The sequence below is a fragment of the Thermobia domestica genome, chromosome 8, assembly GCF_964235325.1.
Source record: "Thermobia domestica chromosome 8, izTheDome1.hap1.1, whole genome shotgun sequence".
Lineage (NCBI taxonomy): Eukaryota > Metazoa > Arthropoda > Insecta > Zygentoma > Lepismatidae > Thermobia > Thermobia domestica.
In genome coordinates, this window is record NC_137461.1 from 100570631 (window position 1) to 100586517 (window position 15887).

General features: G+C 36.5%; 1 protein-coding gene across 1 annotated transcript in view; it reads right to left on the minus strand.

The window, feature by feature from the left end:
- Window positions 1-14461, minus strand: part of LOC145693102 (ran-specific GTPase-activating protein-like) — a 45382-nt gene extending 30921 nt beyond the window's left edge. The window contains exon 1 of the mRNA XM_081768799.1: window positions 14310-14461. Coding sequence (XP_081624925.1) covers window positions 14310-14324 — 15 coding nt within the window. The 5' untranslated portion in view covers window positions 14325-14461. The remainder of the gene's footprint in view (window positions 1-14309) is intronic.
- Window positions 14462-15887: the final 1426 nt, after the last annotated feature.

A 15887-nucleotide genomic window follows, 5' to 3' on the forward strand; every position in this document is an offset into this window, starting at 1 on the left:
TAAACACTTTCTATCTATGTACTCATATCATATTCCAACATTCTCCCCTCTTTACAAACGAAACTCTACATCTTGCAACTTAATCTAACATCTAGTAACATAATCTAACAACTTGCAACAAAACCTAATCACAGAAACAGAAATCCAATCTAAGAATCATCTGAATAATCTTAGTTTCCTTTCTATCTTCTGGACTTCCTTCTTCTTTGCTGCGCCTACTATCTCTCCAGCAGAAAATCTATCTGTGTCTGCATGCACTTTTGCTTCTCCATCAGCTGGGCAAGAATTACGTCACGTTCTTGCAGTTCCTCCGTCCACGAACTTCCCGGCTTCCATAGAATCACACTTATTCTCCTTTCTATCAAACCCTTTCCGATGATCTCGTGACCTTTCTTGTAATTCCACCAACTGGTCCAAACATGTTACACTCTCTTGGGAGAATTCGTTTGCTTATTCTCAATTATTCCTATATCTGGGTAGTTCGGTATCTCTTCTTCCTGCAGCTCAGACGTATGCCTTTGTTGTAATCCGTCTGTTGCCACTGTTGCCAACCCAAACCTGTCCTGCTGTTGATCCGTGCATTTGGTCCTGTCACGTTGTTCATCCTTCCACTGTGAATTCTCTTTGTTCCACTGATCATACCACAATACGTCCGCCATACCGTGGCGTGGATATCACTCTGTGTTTCTCTTCTGTTTCACAAAATATGTGATCTAACTTCAGCTGATTCGCGATATCAACTAGTTCGTCCTGTTCCGACTTCTTGATGGCATTTTCATAGGCTTGAAAAGTGTCATATTGACAGGCTAATGCAAAGTGATTCTTACGTCCGCATTTTAAACATTGTTTTCCCCACGCAGGAAAGCTCCTCTCCTGTGCTGTAATCTACAGAAACTACATCTAGCCGGTGACTTTGGGGACGATCTTGGAGATCACGACGATTTGGGAGATGCAGAACTGGAGCTAGACCCACGTCGATCGTTAACTTTTGAAAAACTATTCTTTGTCGGATGCACCATTGTTATACCAGACTCTGTTTCAGGCTTATACAACCTCAACTGTTGTTCTGTACTTTCCATAGTTAAAGCAATGTCTATAGCTTGCTGGAAAGTCAAATCTTTGGTGTTCAACAGCTTGCGCCGAAACGTTTCATCAGTGAATCCAAACACAAACTGGTCTCGAAGATTCTCATCCAAGCAACAAGTGTAGTCACAATAAGATGATTGCTTTTTAAGATCTAGTACAAAGCTAGTAATAGATTGATAAGGCTTCTGCTTTATGCTGTGGAATCAGGGTAGAAAAAAATCATGATTTTTTTTTAAAAAAAATAGTTTTTGTTGATTTTTTTTTATTTAAATCGATTTTTTTGATTTAAATCAAATCTTTCTCCTCGTATAATACAAGTCGCGAATTGAAGAAAAAGCATTAGGAATTAGTATTAAATGCTAATTATGCCATTTAAGTGAAAGTATTGGGGTTGAATTTTGAATTATCTCCAATCATTAAAATATATCAATCCCAAACAATGTTTCTTAACCCTTTTAAAATATGGCTCTTTTTAAACGTAAATTATAGACTTTCAGTCAAGCAGTTACAGCATCATCCCTATTTATCCTAGAAATCATGGTACATACATGACTCTCTTTAGAATAGAACAGCTTTTGAAATAGTAACATTCACATTTCCCTATCATGTCCATGATGCGGGAAATTTTGAGAGTAATCGGCATTTTTTTAACTTTTTTTGTTTTTAAATCTTGATCCCCTCTGGATTCCCCTATGTTAACGCACAGATCTCAAAATCAATTGGGAAATACTAAGGGGTGTACTAAATGTGTGTACAAAATTTGAAGCTTCTATCTTGAGTAGTAAGGGTGAGGAAACTATTTAACAATGAGCTAAGAACATTCCCACAATGCCCCAGATGACCCGGAGGTAATATAACAATTTCCTCAGACATCCCTTATATATCCTAGGATCAGGGTTTGCAAAAACCTTGATTTTTATTTTTTTAAAAAAACTTTTTTTTGTTTAATCCAGGTTTTTTTGGTTTAAATAATTTGCTCTATGTACTTATACCACATATGGACAGAAACAAGTTTTTTGCCTTGGCATTATTATGCAACAACCGGGTTATGCTAGAAGGGGTCGCATAAGCCCAAAGTGGAATCCAAACCGCTTCTCGGCTTACATCCGAGAGAAATTATCCTCCGTTTGAACTCGGAACCGGGACTAATTGGCCACAAATGCGATACGTCTGCCGACTCACTCACGAAGGACTCCTGATAAAAAATAAGATTGGTACCATAACAAATAACAGTCTATGTGACACGCTAAATAACAGGGTATGAGTCTAATTTCCTAATAATGCAAGCAAAATTTGAGGACCGTAAATAATGAAATGAATAATTATAATTGCATACCAAGTATCGCAAAAAAAGCCAAACTTTACATTTCGTTAACACAATCCACTGTAGAATGAAGCTGTATAAAACATTTTAAGATATTCATTATTACAACCCAGCTGCTGCGTATGTAAAAGAAAACTTGAACCTGTGATATTAATGCACAATTCACTATTTTTTCGTTTGGTGAAGTATCATAGGAGTTCACCAAATGTATACTTTGCTAAGGTAAAGCCAACGTACCTATCATAACTCATATTTTATGTTCAAGGAAAGGAAAAAAAAACACCTAAGTAAAATTTTAGTAAACCCCATCAGCACTATATATTGCAGAAGTTAAACATATCACGCATTGTTGTGTGTGAGCCTATGACAGTCTTGCTACTACTTGCATTTTGGTCAATTTATTTACCTGTGAATTTATAATAAGTATGGTGCTGGTTTACTTTTGGCGCAAAACATGTTGACAGGTTTACAGATAAAAGTCCGTACTTCGCATGAAAAGACATATTTATAAAGAACAAATTTCTGCAAGCGACAGAGTTAAATACAAAGTAATACACCTGTATTTTACGTTTACAAGCGTAGGTTACTAGTGTAAAATCCTTACGAGTACTTTACTACGGATAAAATAAGTGAGTGCATATGAATGATGGTTGTGTTGTATTAGAAACGGGACGGAAAAAAAAATATGATTTTTTTAAAAATCATTTTTGTTGATTTTTTTTTTATTTAAATTGATTTTTTTTATTTAAATCAAATCTTTCTCCTCGTATAATGCAAGTCGCGAACTGAAGAAAAAGCATTATGTATTAGTGTTAAATGCTAATTATGCCATTTAAGTGAAAGTATTGGGGTTGAATTTTGAATTATCCCCAATCGTTAAAATATATCAATCCCAAACAATGTTTCTTAACCCTTTTAAATTATGGCTCTTTTTAAACGTAAATTATAGACTTTCAGTCAGGCAGTTACAGCATCATCCCTATTTATCATAGGATCATGGTGCACACATCACTCTCTTTAGAATAGAACAGCTTTTGAAACGGTAACATTCACATTTCCCTATCATGTTCCTGAAGCGGGAAATTTTGAGAGTAATCGGCATTTTTTTAACTTTTTTTTAAAAAAATTTTGATCCCCTCAGGATTCCCCTGTGTTAACACAATGATCTCAAAATCAACTGGGAAATACTAAGGGGTGTACTAAATGTGTGTACAAAATTTCAAGCTTCTATCTTGAGTAGTAAGGGTGAGGAAACTATTTAACAATGAGCTGATCATTCGCACAATGACCCGGATGTAATATAAAAATTTCCTCAGACATCCCTATTTATCCTAGGATCATGATTTGTACATTATTCTCTTCAGAATAAAATAAATTTTCAAACGGCACCCTTCAAATGTCTCCATCATGTATCTGGGGCAGGTAAATCACGAAGAAAAGAAATTTTCTGTTAAAAATATCTTCTTTTTTTTAAATTTTTACCTCTGTGGACAAAAATGCCGATTACTCTCAAAATTTCCCATTTCAGGGATATGATAAGGAAATGTGAATGTTACCGTTTCATAAGCTGTTCTATTCTAAAGAGAGTGATTGATGTATGTACCATGATCCTAGGATAAAAGGGATGATGCTGTAGCTGCTTGACTGAAAGTCTATAATTTACCTTTAAAAAGAGCCTAATTTAAAAGGGTTACGAAACAATGTTTGGGATTGATATAGGTTAACGATTGGGGATAATTCAAAATTTAACCCAAATCCTTTCACTTAAATGACATAATTAGCATTTAATACTAATTCCTAACGCTTTTTCTTCAGTTCGCGACTTGCATTATATGAGGGGAAAGATTTGACTTAAAATTTAAAAAATCGATTTAAATAAAAAAATCATGATTTTTTCAACCCTGGTATAAAGCCTTATTGGTACTTTTTAAATCGAATAATGAAGATTCTACCCTATCATTTTAAAAGGTTAAGCATTAAGAAAAAAGTACAGTAACGTTTATCAAAATGACACTTTTTTCACAAAAGATATTGATATTTGGCAGGGACCTATTTTTAAAAACTCAGAACTAGCTTGCGGCATGAAATACACAAATTTCGCCGTTATAAAACTAACAAAAAGAGGGGATAGGACCCCTCTAAATACACTGTATTATCTGGGAACAAACAGACAGACACGCACAAAAAAGAATTTTCGTCTTAAATGTCGATGGTGATTTCCCCGTTGGAATAGTTAACGATGCAAACCCAATGTTACGAAGAGAAGAAAGCAGGATTGCTCCGTTACCTGTTCAAAACGGGATTTTCCCTAATCATCCTCTGCATGACACTTGTTTCCATACTATACTGTACATTTGAGTCTCATTGTATTATGATTATTAACTTCCATAATCGAAATAACAGAACAGAAACTGAGTTTTACTTATTTTCACTTTAAATTAATTTATTTCGGAATTCGATTTAAATCAACGATTTTTATTTAAAAAATCAAGTGATTTAAATCAGACTGATTTAAATCAATCCACCCTGGTACTAATTATACCACAAGGGCGTAAGTAAGGGCCCCGCAAACGCGCCTTTGCGGGGGAGGCCTCAAGCAATCAGGGAGCCCCAAATCGTGAAGTGGGAAGGGCACCACTCCACGCTGTCTGCAGGAGGGCACCCGAGCCATTAGTTACGCCACTGGTATACCACACAAAGAAATTTGTTTCGTGACCTGATGCGTAATGCGAGAGACTTGGGGGAACATTCCAATATGGATTGCGTCAATGCAAAGCAATATTTACCATTTTGTTAGTGATCATCGGCATAGCAGTTATAATGACTTGTTACATTTTTTGTATGTACAATTTTTTGAACATTGCTTCCGAATGATCCCTTTAGACGTGTTAGCAAGCGAAGGAAGTGAGTAATTACCTTGGTTACACCACACAGTTAAAGAAATTGTGCTTGCAAACCATCCTTTGTATTGCTTCAATTACAACAAACTGTTACTTATTTCATTCATTCGTAGTTTTTTTTTTTTTAAAGAAAGTAACAAGTCGGTAATATTTACAGATAATATTGAATTGTTTTGATGTTACTCCCCTAAAGTTGAACGAGAATAAGTATATTCACCGCACGAAATAGCTATTAGATAACTCTCGTAAACGTATTTGTACCGTCTTGTTGAAATGTAAATTCATATTACTAACTCATGAACAATTTATATCCACACTATGTTTAATTAGTCCCTTCACGAACACAAATAGGTTTCATTTCATTGTATATCCATTCACTAATGTTTTATTTCGTTTTAATCATTTCTTCACGATTTCTCCAACGATGAGGGAAAAAAGGAGAATTTTGAAACAGCGTTACCATCTTGTACAGGGTGTCTTAAAATTCCAAAATGAAATTTCGTGACTTTTTCGTGATCTTTCTTTAGCAAATCATAAAATTTTCTAATATTTTCAAGAGCGAATTTGGGTGTGAATTAGGCCGAATTTGCCTCCATGCAATAGAAACGTACTTTGCTTGCGATTTGGCAGCGTCTAAAGCCGACGATAGACATTTTTGGTAGTGAAATTTGACATTTTATAGAACAAAATTTTTGAATCTGTACTTACATTTGTACAGTTAAAAAAAAGTCGTGACCCAAAAGCTAAATTTCGTGACTTTTTCGTGACTTTCATGACCGATAGACACCCTGTTGTACAACACAAAATTCTCAGCTTTTACAAAGTACCGAATATTTCGGTAAGTACTTGACTTATTGATCTCAAATAAACGTGACAATGCTCCTTATGACATACAGATTTGCTCTATGAATTTTAAACCATACTGTACTAGGGACCTTTTCCAAGTTATTGCACTATTTCCAAACTCAACTTTTCTCTTTTCTATTGTGGCAACACTTTTTAACTAATCCTTCTAAACCTGAAGTCATTTTAAAAAAAAATTCCCAGTATTTAATTTAATGTGTACAAACAGTTACTACTTCATTCCTTGTGTGTGTTAAAGGCGTTTACATTTGACACATGTTTAACGTTATTTCTCAAAAAGTATGCACGCTGATCTGCAAGTGTCATCTCTTTCGTCCCTGTTTGCATTGCTGATTCGAATTATGAAATTAAATTTAGGAAGTTCCATTTAAAAAATCATAACTTTATATTGGAAAATGAAATGAAATCATTAAGTTTTACGTCCCACGGTTATGTCGGTAAGGCTAAAGGAGACGGTGATGGTGAGAGATGAGTGAAATGGTGGAATGAAGAAAGTGGGAGGAAACGGGAGAACCCCGAGAAAACCCACGAGCACGATGTTTGTCCACCACAAAGTTCACTTGGCGGGAGCTGGGATCGAACCCGGGACCCCAAGCACCAGAGGTAAACGCTCTACCACTGAGCCACCGCGCCCCCCAAACTTGATATTGGGTTGGCAACACTTCACCTGATGAGGTTACCCAATATATGGTTAGATGCCCCCCTTCCTATAGTTGTTTTGTGCAAAGTTTTGCTTCTCTACCTCTCTTGGTTCCTCTGTTATAAAGGTGGGACATTATAAATAGTGCACCTACAGCATCAAGTCTGGATTATATTCGACACCACATTGATAATATTTCAATTTTCAAAACAATTACTACACAAAAATCAGTATTTCTGAGTGTCTATGTCAGTGCTTCCCAAACTTTCTGATGTCGCAGACCCTATGTAACTTGTAGCGGTCCCCCATAAAGTCAAAAATAAAATGGTAAAATACAATACTGTAAAGATATCAGTGTTTATTGCTCATTGATTGGTATTGATCATCGAACCATTGATTGACTGAGAAATACTATTCATCATGAGGAAACTGCCATTAATGTTGGGATACTGTTTTATATATATATATTATTATTATTATTATTATTATTATTTTGAATTCCATAGAGCTGTTCGAGAATAATGAACACGGAAGTCTTAGTAATGAATTCATCTCTGACTGAGAATTCAGGTTACACGGTCTTCCGCCTTCTAATGTTTATCTTGCAGAACTGAAAATGTGTTTGTATGCATTATGTAACGAATTATGTCAGTGTATATTTTATGTAATGTGTTCCTTCTCCGACAATTTAACCTATCTATGACGTCAAGGTGCCTACTGAAAGGAAACCCAACTCATCATCAACACGAGTAATTCGGATCTTTAAAAATCCAGGTCAACCCGGAAGCAGGGAGTGAATTTGCTGAGATTATTGCGGACGGAGAGTCCTCCGAAAGAATATCGACCTACTGTAGTCTTCAGCATGTTCTAGCCCAATGGCTCGAAAGAAAGAAAGAGAGAGATATATATTTCGTTTGTAATCAGTACGACAGAGTTTCATTATCGCAAAGGGTCTGTTAGTGTAGCTCCCGCTTCTCGGGGTATCTCGCGAGTCTGAGAAGTAGCCAATTTTAGGCTAAATCAATAAGATACATTGGAACCGACACGCTTCGTGATAGAAGACCAGAGTGGACAACGAGGAGCCAAGCAGAGACCATGGAGAATCGACAGGTACTGTGTCTTCATAATTCCTTCCTCCCCAATCCCTTGCTCTAAAACCTCTCATCATTTTCTGAAACTCTCATTTTCATTCGATCACAGATGGGCGTCATCTGATTCCATGTACCAGCTCTTAATTGAGTAACAGTATTTCTACTTTCGACAATGCGGCTTAGTTGAATTCCAGTTTTAACTTAAGCACCCATAAAAATACAATCTTACCATTGGGTGAATACACAAGTTATCATACACTCCTTTTTTGTGTTTTCTTTAAGACCGGAATCGAAAACTTTTCAAACAGAAGTCTCTGTACCTAACTGACTACCAGCAACATAATACAGCTGCAGTTTATGCATTCCAAAATAGATTAATTCCACTTAGTCAGGGAGTAATATCAAGTCTGAAGAAGAGAGGTCTATATTTTTTTGAATGGATCAGCAGCACAACACATGAATAAAAAAATGCTCACTCGTGCAAGCACCAACGAGACTTTGTTGTACATGTCGAGTGGCATTTCTTTACCGCAAATCACGGCAAAAGTTCCTGTAATGGAATTGGAGGGACAGTGAAGAGACTTATTGCAAAGGCAAACTTTCAGCGATCAATCGAGGGACAAACAGTTACTCCTCAAGACATGGATGGAACACAGCTGCAAAGTGAGCAAACCTACAAGCGAGAGGGTGCAGTCTTCCTTACGTATTGGCGATAACTCAGAGGAAAACGAAAAAACAAGTGTGACACAAGTGTTAGAAATACTATCCGTGCCATCAAATTCGTCCCTTTAGATTCAGTCAGGTGATGAAAATATCAACTCTTCTGTGGAATCGACCTTCTTGAAATCGCTGTGGAATCGCCCTCTGGAATCACACGTTGTTCTGATCTGAAAGATGATTACAGTACGAAAGCAGAAGTAAACCGAGCAATACTGTCGGTTGTGACACCCGACATTTGGAATAGTTATTATCAAAAGAAATAGGAACGAAAACTTCCAAATCAGAGTTATAGAAGGAAGGAAATTATTCCGGGAGCAGAAGAAAAAACAAACTTCAAACGGACAAAAGCACAAACCGTTGTGTAGCCAAAAGTGACAGATATTGATAATGTGAAGACAAAATTCATATTTTACGGACCGATTACACAAATTGGCAATAGTTCCTTCATTGTGGATAATGTCGTTATGTACAAGATCGAAACCTCATACCGACAGATGAAACTATCATAAATGTCTTACGGCATCACTAGGCCATTTTCGTTATTGTGCTATGCGATGCTGTTACTTTAGGACATTTCAAATAAGATAATATTTCACTGATAGTAGAAAATATTTCACGTTTCAATTATATAATTATTAGTACTTAATTTTCTTGTCATATGTCAACTGGAAACAAGATTACGGCTATGCTATGAATATTTGTATAACTTTAGTACTAACTTCCGTTGTATGCAAAAATAGTACTATAATAGCTATATTAGCGAAAGAAATAAACATGTTTATCCAGGTGGAAACTGTTATAAATCAGTTTGATAAGTTGGTAGAAAATTATATGGTTCATTAGAATAAGATATTAGGAGATGTCAATTACTGGGTCACAAGGTGTCAATTACTGGTGAATCTCACAAATCTTGGTGTCAATTACTGGTACAATGATCAACTTTTCGTATACATATTGTAAAAAATAATAATTATTAGTCTATTATTTTTATGATGGTCTATATAGATGAAGGAAGGATGCCTTCGTACCTCTACGAGAGATCAGAAGTCAGGCTCATTTAAAAGGTGAAGAAACTTGCAATTTGTCAAACACTGTTCTTATACTGTCAATTATTGGAACAGTTACCCTAACTATGTCATTTGAAAGAAAATGAAATCTTTCAGTTTCACGTCCCATGATTATGCTCTTTAAGATAAGGGAGACGATGATCATGGAAGAATTGGTGGAATGACAACGTGGGAGGAAATTTAAGTACCACGAAAAATCCCACGGACACGATCTTGTCTACCAGAGACTTACTTGGCCGAGATCAAAGCAGGGACTCTACGCACTAGAGGTAAGCGCTCTACCAGTGAGCCACCGTGCCTCCTATGTTGTTTGTGTTTAAAATGAAATGGTGTGGTATATTGCTAAACAGCGATGTTTCTCAAACCAGCTGGACCATCAACCAGTTTTAATCTGCGAAGAAATGTCATTGGGCGAAACAGAACAACATGCTTGAGTTCTAACATCATGCGAATTTACAGTTCCCTCGTTTATAGTAGTGATTTGAATACATTCGTTCGTGCTATGTATATTCATTCCTGCAATGGAAAGATGGTTAGCTTCAAGCATCATTCTTATTTCTGAATGTTATAGATTTTCACTCGAAAAATCAACAATAATCAACATTTGCAAACACTGTATATTCAATATATTATGAGTTAGTGACGCGCTTTTTCGTCTTTAGTGAGAGATCGAGGGTTCGCTTTCCGAAAGACAGAATGTGGTTCGAATTCTACTTTCAACTGTGGAGCCTCATGTGATATATGCTCGTGAAATTAGACGTTAAACTGAAACAAGTTAGGCGCTAATGACCACGATTTCTTTATACACACGGTCTGTAAGTTCGATTCTCGGTGAGCCACTTGCCCGCAAGGTTCTGATCCAACAAGCAGTAAATTCCACCTCAACTTCGCACAGCCTTGGCACTGAAACTTCAGAATCAAGTGGAACCAAGATAATTTATTTGTAGACAAATTCGTAAGATATGCATAAACTCCAGCCCCAAATTCCAGATGAACCCGGATATTCGAAAGTACTTCATAATTTCCTTTTATCCTCAAGATTTAAAAAAAAATGTATTTCTCATTTATTTTAAAGCATTTTAAAAAATGTTCTACTGTTTTTTTTTTCAAAACACGCATTAAAATAGTACTTTCTTCACCATCACAAGCAAGATGTTATTTCTCTTTCTTTTTTCTCTCTGTCTGTCACATACGCAAACAAAAACAAAAACAAACAAACACAAACACACACAGCCTTCCCCCTTTTTAACATGCACAAACTGGGACGACAAACACATCCATCCAAACAAACAAACCAATATTTAGAGATTTCCGTTAAGACTCAGAAGACAGTTCCTGCTGATGACACCCACTGGGATGTGCACGGAGTCGCAACAGCATACCACGTGCTTCTCCAAACGTCAATTTTCTTCTATTTTGAAGTTTTACGTCCCACGATTATGCCGGTTAGGCTAAAGGAAACGGTGGTAATGAGAGATGAGTGAAATGGTGGAATGAAGAGGAAAGTGGGAGGAAACGCGAGAACTCCGAGAAAACCCACGGAGCACAGGGTTTGTCCACCACAAAGTCCACACGGCGCGAGCGGGGTTCGAACCAGGGACCTAATTTGTTTCTAGCTTTGAAAACACTTTAGTAAGGTAACTTTTGATGAATATATATAGTTCTGACGATCGAACCACCATTACATTTAATGTAATGATTTTACAGGAAATTTTCCATATCTGAAGTAAAGATTTGCCGTTTTAATTGCAATTCCCAACATAAGAACTTAGTGGGGGCAAGTAATAATACCATTACGGTCTGTGACTGATACCAACTGGAGCGTACGATATCTACTTGATTGAACCATTTATAGATACACTATATTGACTTGAACCCTAGTCTTCCGTCCAAAGCGCTGCTATCAGATGAAAAATGCCACTCCCTTTCGCTAAGGCTCTCTCGCTTAGCAATAGCTGAACCCTTATTGGCTCAACGCATGGGTGTGAGTTCGCATTTTTGCCACGGCTCTGGACTTTTTGGCAGCACTATAATAGTTTCGGCTTAGTACGAGACGGTACTTTTTGAAAATTGTATGAAACGGTACTTTCTGCTTATAAAACCTCAGTTTTGTAAGCCAATCCAATCTACCAATTCTTGATTTTTTTCCTGAAATTATCAAGTGTACACTAATGGGAAACTACACTAACGTAGAACGGAAAATCGATTTTCACAAAATAAATAAATAAAAAATGTCAACAGAGATATTTATTAAAATGCTTGGAAGGAAGGAGAGGTGCAAATTCCCAAGATACCACGGCAATGTTTAGACAAAACTCAACGATATCATCCACAGAATGTTTTTCATTTTTGAAACGGTGTGGCAAGATGCTTCAGCCTCCAAGAGACAGGTTATGCATGACGTATTTCCGCAAATATTTTGTTGTTCATTTGTTTTTGCTAGGTTCTAAAGTTGTGAGCTGGAACTTACACTAGCTGGTTATACTACTTTGCAATGACTTGAGAAAATTGCTATTTTTCAGCAAGTTTGTACTTTAGTCATTTCATTCAAAGAAACTGGTTCCTCGGAACAGTTCCTTAAATACTAGTAGGAAACAGATTCTCAGAAATCGAAAAAATGAAAATGAAATCTTTGCGTTTTACGTCCCGCAATTATGCCGGTTAGGCTAAAGGAGACGGTAATCATGAGTAATGAATGAAATGGTGGAATGAAGAAAGTGGGAGAACCCCGAGAAAACCCACGCACACGCTGTTTGTCCACCACAAAGTTCACTTGGCGGGGGCTGAGATCGAACCCGGGACCCCAAGCACCAGAGGTGAACGCTCTACCACTGAGCCACCGCGGCCCCCTCTCAGAAATCGAATCGGTGAAGTGAAGGTTAATATTTGATTCACATAGTATTGTCGAGCAAGCATTAGCGAGTGAAGGCGAGTTAAAGTACCGCAGGGTACGTAGCTTTCTATCTTTATTACAGCCTAATGGGACGGAGACCTGTGTTCTAGAACCTTCCCGTGATCCGCATTGTATTGCTCCTCTAATTATTTTAAACATGCATGTTTCAAATGGTGATTAATTTAGAACACCAACTTCCTATCACAACACACTCCCAAATTTATCACAACTTGAAATAAGCGATGTATAAAATAACAGAAAAAGACTACACCATGAATCATCTTACTTCCCAACTGCTAGAAAGGGCACACACTAGACTGTAAGAAAATCGGGACAAATTATCAAGGCATGCGAACAAAAGTAAAGAAGACACAAAAAGCAACGAACGCATAATCGAATTAAGTCATATACCTAAGGGGATAAGCCCCTAAAGCCCGATCAACAATTTAAAAAACACTAAAAACTACAATTAATGTACGAACTGCTCATAAATTATATACTTGAAAGATAAGGCCCTCAACACCCCAACTAGGCTATATTTGTAAAAATCAAAGAATAAATAGTTCGAACGGTAACAGTAGGAAGTAACAAACAGTAGGAAGCAATACGTGAAAACCACCAGCAGTAACACACCGAAGGACAGAGAATGGATTCACTCGAGACGGTTCTACCACATAGAAAATTTAAAGGGCCGTCTGCTCGAGTAATGTCCTAAATCAACCTAACCTGAAAATGTCAAAATTTGATAGAACCGTCTGCTCGAGTAATGCCCTAAGAACACTATCACAGCACATTCGGTCAAATAATACATTTCCACGCGTAAACATAAGAGGAACAGCAGTACGTCATGTACCTGCACAACTACAGCGATACCAGTGACAAACCTAGAACAAATCAGTGAATCGCATGACAGTTTGCCAATTTTCGTTTGTTTCTGAAAGAAAAAAACTACGAGCAAACATGTGAAAGAAAGGATATTTATTAGCCCTATTTGATACAAGACTCCGCTCCCAACTCCCTCTGAAAGTTTATTTATATAATACTGTAGTAAGGTGGTGTATATATTGCTGGTTGGAATCATGAGAATTGTTTTCGTTATTTCTGGATAGTGCATAGTTCGCAATACCTAACAGTTGGAAGGTACAATACTAGTTTTGTGCACCAATAAAATACAGATAAACATGCATCTAATGAAGAGTAAAGAAAGGATGAAAATAAGAAGTATTTGTGATTAAGATAAGGATGAACGATGAAAATTAATCAAAAGTAATTCTCGGTAATATATTAAAATAACAATAGTAATATAATGCTGAAAATATGCTCATGCGAGTCTAATCCGGGACGGAATATTCGAAAGATAAGTCAAACTTTCTGTTCTGGTATAATAATAAATGACAAAAACAATAACTAGAATGATGTTTCGAATGCGGAACTAAGATGCTTTTCATCAATTCTATTACGTATAATTAAACACACATATTGTCAAGATAACGCTCTTTCGTCATCGTTTGGACAATCTGCAGCCTAACTTACACCGACTCACATGCTTCACGTCTCATACTAAACTGATCCCCCAGGTTGTTAGGCCACAAGGAATCGCATACCAAAGAATTCCATAAATTTAGTACCTTTATCGGTCAAATGTCTGATACACTCTTACACATATGTCACAACTAAGACATTACCAATTCAATGGATACATATAACAAGAACATAAATTATACCTTTACATCCGCCATTTCAAATATATAACGTATTTTTTTTACGTATTCAAGTATTTATCCAACGTTTCACTTTTGCTTCCCGCCAGCTTGACTTCAACTCGGTTTTTAGCACGGGATTCTGGGAAAAGTATTTCTCACAGAATATAACCTTATATTCATCATTAAACGTTTTCTTTTTGACTTCATCACATTATATTCCAGTAAATCAAACAAATATGACAATACGATCAAAATGGCACCATTCCATTCAAATAATCTAAAACTTTACAAATTGAAACAGAAGTTCCACAAAATATACCGATTCGTGCAATCAAATATGCATATTGTACGTTGCGTTGACGCAAACACGTACCGAAAGAGAACCAATGTATCCATCAAACTCCTGTATGTTAAAAGTGTTCCACTGTAGCCAGTGAATCACTAGTGCCTAGCCCGTGACTTCATTGCACCCGAATGCGATTGCGAATGAGAATACGAATTCCCCAGTAAGTGTAAATAAATTGGAGTGCCTCGACTATACAGCGTCTCACCCTTAGGCCGCGCCTCCATTGCATCCGAATGCGACTGCGAACGCGAATGCGAACTGCGAATTCATGTGCCTCTACTACATCCGAAGTTTTGTGAATGCGAATCAAGTTGTAATATCTCTTTCAAACCTTCAATGTGAAATATTTTTGCTTGAAAATTCATATCTTAAAGTTTTCAGAGCAATAATAATAATAATAATAATAATAATAATAATAATAATAATAATAATAATAATAATAATAATAATAATAATATATTAATTTCCTTTGTGTGCAAAATAGAGTGAATGTCGCAAATGTCGCTCCTGTTATTATTATGCTTCTGTGGTAACCGTTATGTTCACTTTAAAATAAATAAACTAAATAAAATTAGAGATTGCAAAATCAACCAAATTTCTAAGAAAATTTTCTCCATGAGTAAAAAACCCGTTTTTGCTATTTCAAACATATTAATCAATAATTATATGTATTCGTAAAATCATTATTTGAGGAACAAAGAGGAAATATAAATTGAATAAAAAGTTGCAGTTCGTGTATTAATTAGATCTTCATATTTTAAAGAGAAAACAAATAAAATTATAAATATCTTCCACTCCAAGTTCTTTACTTACATCTGCCCATAATTTGTTCACGACGTGTCATTTGTGGTAATCTGGATGACCTTGGATCCACAATGGAACTTTATAAAAAACACAATTTATTAAAACATCAACATCTATTTCCATTATTATTTTCATTTTTATCTCCGCACCTCGCACCGTCGACTACTTTCACGCAAACAGAACTTTCTTCTCTCACGTAGCGCTCAATTTATCTGCAGACGACGCTCCATTCGCATCAATTCGGACGAACAATCCCAGCATGTTGGGATCGTTCGCATTCGCATCTTTTCGTCGGTTTTCGCAATTCGCAGGTCGGAACTAGTCGAGGCACTCCAATTCATTTACACGTGCTGGGAAATTCGCATTCGCATTCGCAATCGCATTCGGATGCAATGGAGGCGCGGCCATAGATTACTGTACATGAGTAAATGGCAATGCTTTTCCTTATG